The sequence below is a fragment of the Ptychodera flava genome, chromosome 8 (assembly GCF_041260155.1).
Source record: "Ptychodera flava strain L36383 chromosome 8, AS_Pfla_20210202, whole genome shotgun sequence".
NCBI lineage: Eukaryota > Metazoa > Hemichordata > Enteropneusta > Ptychoderidae > Ptychodera > Ptychodera flava.
The window spans coordinates 44,238,800-44,244,886 of NC_091935.1; the positions used below are offsets into that span (position 1 = coordinate 44,238,800).

The 6,087-nt window shown below is 40.6% G+C and overlaps 1 protein-coding gene across 1 annotated transcript; it reads left to right on the plus strand.

Annotated features, from left to right (window-relative positions):
- Window positions 1-516: 516 nt before the first annotated feature.
- LOC139139402 (hydroxysteroid 11-beta-dehydrogenase 1-like protein) lies at window positions 517-5,019 on the plus strand. Its single transcript, XM_070708311.1, has 4 exons — window positions 517-685; window positions 2,962-3,092; window positions 3,698-3,995; window positions 4,322-5,019. The coding sequence occupies exons 1-4, from the start codon at window positions 607-609 to the stop codon at window positions 4,684-4,686; spliced, it is 873 nt and encodes a 290-aa protein (XP_070564412.1). The 5' UTR covers window positions 517-606; the 3' UTR covers window positions 4,687-5,019.
- Window positions 5,020-6,087: the final 1,068 nt, after the last annotated feature.

Here is a 6,087-nt window from a genome sequence, read left to right on the forward strand (position 1 = left end):
ATTCGATAAAAGTGTAGTTATGGCCAGTGGATTCGTATATAAAAATATTTGAACCGGTAAGCTTACTCCTTTCAGTGTTGAAGATTCATATTTCGCGAAAAAAAAACCTTGTTCGATATACCTCAAAGTGTAACTTGTCGTTGGTTTTTTGATGACAGAAAAATGGTGTTTTCATTTAAGGGATTTCATTTTACAAATAGGAATACCTGAATATTTCCTTTGGGTTTTGAATTTACGTTTATCTCACGTGACCATTCACCAATGATGTTGCAAAGGAAAATGCTGCACTGCAGAAGTCAGATATTGCAAAGTCAACCCCGAGGACATTCGGCTTGCCCCTCACCTTGGAATAAATGAACACGCCCTGGCTACGGCCCACCTTACCGATGAAATTAATGGGTGCGCTGCACTGTGGTGGTACGCGCGGCGACACCATATGACCTTAAATACAGATATATGAGGTAAGACACATGTGACGCGCATGGCGCGTCGGCCGGATGAGAAGCCAAGTGCAGTCTGGGTAATCGAGACTGTGGTGGGGTACCCAGTAAACGGCTATAGACGGTCCCTCTATCACGCGGACCGTGCTACTACAGTACAATAAACATGTCGACAACAGCGAAGTTCTTTTTTATTCTTCTGGGTCTATACATTGCGTATAACATGGTTGATAAATTTGATCCAGGTAAGTACGTGCAACCATACAATCTACTAATCGTTACAAGATTCATATGTTGACCTCTCGCAGTCTCCCTCTGGCTTGAATGCTAGGTTGCTCTGCTCGCCGGTTGCGGTGTGTGCAAGCACGGACAGCTGAACGTTGATCCGTGCCATGCCCCACGACACAGGTGCTTGCAGTGTTGCTTGGATAGTTGATCGGAGGCCGGGCCCGGGATCGAAGGCTAGTGTGAGGCGGAAGGCCGAACCTTGGTAGTAGTAAGATTAGGTCTTACTACCCAGGTTCGGCCTTCGCCCACACACTGCGGCATTCGATCCTGGGCCCCCGATCGACGATCCGAGCAACACTGCAAGTACCTGTGTGCCATGGTACCTCTTTGTGATGATATTATAAGCAGAGGGACGCGCGACGTTGGCGTGTCGAACCACGGACAGTGCGTTGACCTCACAAGACCATCCACCAATGAAAACAGTGTTCAGCATGCAAAGTATAATATTTCGGACATGTGAATTGCGGAGATCGTTATCGTAGCGCGACCGTTATCTCAGAGTGAAAAGAAAATTGAAGCGGAGCTGAACTCTGCGAGCATTCCTCCGAAAACCTGTTTTGAGGGAATGTGCTGAGGCAGTTGAGGCTGAATAAAATCCATACTGAGCTTACTCAAAGCACGGCGTAGAAGGGAAGCATCTAGCATGACATGGAGATAGTAGGCTACACCTAGTACCTCCTCGCTCAGAGCGTGGAGGTAAGCTCCAAGTGCCTTGAAGTGACTGTTGCACGCTATGGAAGTAGCAGGGACTACCTCCATGGTCTGCTGAAGTTAATTCCTTTAATTTAGACCCACTCTGTTTTGATATTTATATGCCCACAGGCTCGGAGCAAGTCTACCCGCAGTGGCACTGGACAACGTGTCCCGACGTCGTTGCGTCACGTTAACGTTGATACTGAACTGGAACAATTGCAGCCACGATTACATAATAAAACGTCACCATCGCTTGCCAGAGCTTTGTTACACTATTCATATCGAAAATCAGCTTCAGATACATACGCGTTGATATATATCTGTGAAAGGCAGAGTAAAACTTAGTAATTTTTAAAAAGTTTCATTTACTTTGCTGCGATATCCAATCTGATTAAAATCAGATGTAGAGTCTGAGTACGGCGTCTACTTACTCGTACGCGGTATTCTCTTTCTGTCGAGAGGCGACAGCAAGAGAATACCACGTACGTGTAAGTAGACGCCGTACACTACATTTGAATTTAATCAGATTGCCGCGATATCCCTAAGTCCTTAGTAGGTACCTATCTCGAGATTGGCATTTGTTGTGACAACCAAAGGTCCTCAGACAACCAAAGTGTTTCACAAAAAATATGATACTATATTTATTTTGACACCCAACCAATATCGGTCATACCCATCACACTCTCAAGAATTCAAAATTTGGAATTTTCAAAAAATTCTTTCATAAAATTCATACAAGGCAGACAGTATGCTCGGTAAACCGGGATATTTTGTTTTTCAGTGATTTACCTATCCGACGCTTCTTACTTATATCATTAAATTTTGACCAAAAATCTCTTTCAGCCATTCACAAATGATAGTCTTTCGTACGGAGCTTTGTTGATCTGTGTGCAAAAGATAAACGTCAATTTTCAGGAGTACAATAGGCCGCCACGAAGTTAGGATGACCTTTACACTCAACTAAAAGCTGTAACAAATTATGAAGCAAACCGTCCATATTTGGCGACCTCAATATGGTCCTCCATGTTTCTCACTAAAATCAAACTAAGAGGATGGCATGGCACACTAGTATACTGCCTGCTCAAATCGATCAATAAAAGAGTTTTCTATCTCAAGGCCTATATATACATCTAATTTTATCAGATTGATTCGATCGTCGTTCATTTCGTCTTCTTGAGAATCCATGTGCAAATGATAGTGTGTGTTCCAGTAATTTGCGAAAATTTCCCCACTGCGATCACAAATCTATGAAAATCTAGCACGAATACATTCCTCTCCTTTTCGAAACTAAGCTTCAAGTTACTATCGGAAGATGCGTACGTTGACCCCAGAAGTTATTTGACATAGCCTATCTCGAACACACTACATCAAACACAGACCGGCCTAACACATTTTTTTTTTATTTCAGTAACGTTTTTTAATCTTCGTGATGTGTCTGCATGTCCTCTACCGGTGTCCACTCCACGTATAACAGTATGTGGGGTGACCTTAGTTAAAACAGACGACCTTATATTCTCCAGATTCTCACATTTCTCCCCAGATTCCATAAAAGGAAAACGAGTAATAGTCACTGGAGCCAGTACTGGTATTGGAGAGGAGCTGGCATACAGCTATGCAAAACTCGGTGCAAGGCTGTTAATTACAGCTAGGAGAGAAAATATCCTGCAGCAAGTAAGATGAAACAATATTACACCATGGCATAGTATCACAATTATAGACTGACACCAATCGCCTGACTTTTCTTTGCAGCTGAATTACTGGCTCGCCAAGCGTTCACCCCACGATCTACGCAACAGTCTACCATTAGGGCGACGGTTTGCTGATGTTCGGTCCTTAAATTTATATGTTTTGATATTTATATGCCCACAGACTTGTTGGAGCAAGTCTATAGCACAATATAAATCGTGTGAATTGAACAACATCGCAGACACTTTTTACCGTTGGAAAGAGTTTGTGATGCTTGTCTTCCGCTACTTTTGTGTGTGTTTATCATAACCTCCAGTTTTGATGAGATATACTACAAAGATATGATTTGATAATTACAGAAAACAAGTCGCGTAGAAGATATGCTTTTTGGTAAAATAATCATTTATTTCTTTTACAACTTTGTAGTTGGCATAGTTGCATTCAAATATGTTTGCTCTTATCCGCATACGCCATGATGACTGCGAATTATTTTTTTTCTGTCTCATCCCGTGATATGCCTTGACCAACCAACAATTGCCAAACACTATCTTGCAGACACACGGTCTTGTTGTTTACTTTGTCTTTCACAGGTTGTACAGAAGTGTATGGAACTCGGTGCACAGGAAGCACACTACATTCCATTGGATATGGGAAACATGTCCCATACCAAGATATTGATCGAAGAGGCAGAACAGCGATTTCATGGATTAGATATTTTAATTCTTAATCACATCGCAGGGAACAAGCTAGAACTATGGAATGGTCAATTTGACCGTCTTAATGGAATGTTTGACGTCAATTTCAAAGCTTACGTCCATCTGGCCACATATGCACTACCCATGTTAAAGAAGAGCAACGGCAGCATTACTGTAATGTCCAGTTTTGCCGGTAAGGACTCCACCTTCACACCGTTTGTCAGTACGTTTTCAAAACACGAAACTGAATTGCTAAGCGAAAAAGCGGTTGTAGGTGATTGAATTTGATACAGGGCTGCTATCAAATCTATTTCTGATGGAACGTGTGTAAAATATTTAGTAGAAGTTTCCATAAGTAGTATCTGATAACTTTAAATTATTTGTCTTACCTATCATCATCGATTAAACCCGTGCGGTCGATTTGCTATCATGGTGCCGGGATTTCAAACCATAGGACGATTTTCGTCAGTCTTTCGCGTTATAACGTTTTCTCTTTTCTCGAACTATTTTATCTTGTAGGTAAATGTGGACAACCTTACACGGCAGCTTACAGCGCTTCCAAATTTGCCCTGGGTGGCTTCTTTGAAGCTCTCCGTCAAGAATTCACAATGCAAGATATTAATGTCTCCATAACGATATGCATTATCGGGAGCATAAAAACCGAAAATGCGATAAAGTTTTCAAAAGAGGTGATGAACACCGATATATTTGCAACAAGTGCATCAGACACAGCGGAAGCGGTGATGCGGGGTACATATCATAAACAATTAGAAGCATATTATCCATGGGGGATGACACGCCCGACCGCAATTTTGAAAGAACTTTTTCCTAAATTCATTTTCTGGATTTGCAGATTAGTGTTCACGACAAGTGGAGATTCGTAGCGCTGTAGAATGCAAATCTACTTCATAATATGTCTGGCTTTATCTGTAACCTATATGATGTTGTTGTCGTCGTTGATTTATGTGATAAGAAATCTGCGAAGTTACGCACATGATGTCTAATTTGTCCGTATTGACAAGCAATTTTAGAAGTACGATGACAGTGCTGTAGTCCCAAAACACGTCGATTAGTTTGATGAGGTTATGACGTCACCTTAACCGCAAACGTTCTTCCCTATGGATGCAATAAACGACTGCAGTTTCCAGATTTTGTCGAAAATGCTGGATTAAACATGTATATTTTCATTTCATTTTTAAATAAAGTGAATAAATCAATTTTGTACTTATTCTTTATCAATGAAACCTTCACAATAACAAAGTCAAACGTTTAGCTGAGTCGTTGCACAGATGAATGGATGAATGAAACCCGCATGGCAAGAGATAAGCAAAAGATATCCTGAAATTCATGTTTTTGAATGCCAATCGTATTCTGAACTTTTAGAGACATTTTGCAGACATTACTTCGGACCCATCTTCTCTTAGTCGGTCTGTTCACTCGATCTGGTTTGCTCAGGGAGGCTGTATCCACAGATTTGTGAAAATAGGACCTGTGTGATTATTGCTAAATTATTAAGTGTATTCTGTATTCTTGAGTTTCTTAAGAAACGTTTCTGCCAAATTGTACAAATCCGATTGCCGAAATCTGAATGGTGAAATCTTTCGGCAGTATGGATCCATCCATGTGCCATGGATACGGATCGGCGTTTGTGTTATGACTCACCAACAACGCTTTACTACTGTACTGCGCAAACTAATGATGTGCAGTATTGGCCAATAATGGCCAATTAATTAATCTGAACAAACGCGTTTAATTAAACAGACACGATCTCACATAACACGTTAACACCCACCAAAGTAGTTTCCCCATAATATGTTGTTGTCAGAGATACAGTCATCGTCCCTATATCTCCTGTTCTTCTTTTGATTTAGTTAAATTGTTCTGGCTAGACGTATTGATCAGTTAACCGATCAGATTAAATCTCAGACAACGTTTATAACTCAGCTACGAGAAGTGAGTTTTATTGCCCATTACTCACGCTACTGTGAGGTTTAAAAATTATAGTAGATCATGTGGAATGAACTTACAGCGTATAAAATCATCACAGAGTGAGTTTTTTTTGACACAACAATGTTTATTGCAATCAAAATGAATTCACACAACCAGTAGCAAAACAATTGATTTTTATTCCAAACCGAGAATATGTTACCGTATAGATGTGTCTAACAGATTAAATGTTCGTTGGAATGTATTTTGGAACGTATTTCCTTAACATATCACCCTCTCCACTCCATTCATGCAAATCTGTACGTCATAAAATAAAGTACATACAGTACAAATAAAAA

Bases quoted from the DNA above. Each gene is read 5' to 3' on its own strand.
- LOC139139402 (XM_070708311.1), top strand. From the start codon at position 607: ATGTCGACAACAGCGAAGTTCTTTTTTATTCTTCTGGGTCTATACATT. The intron at 686-2,961 runs GTAAGTACGTGC...ATTTCTCCCCAG, and splicing joins GGTTGATAAATTTGATCCAG to ATTCCATAAAAGGAAAACGA. The intron at 3,093-3,697 runs GTAAGATGAAAC...TGTCTTTCACAG, and splicing joins GAGAAAATATCCTGCAGCAA to GTTGTACAGAAGTGTATGGA.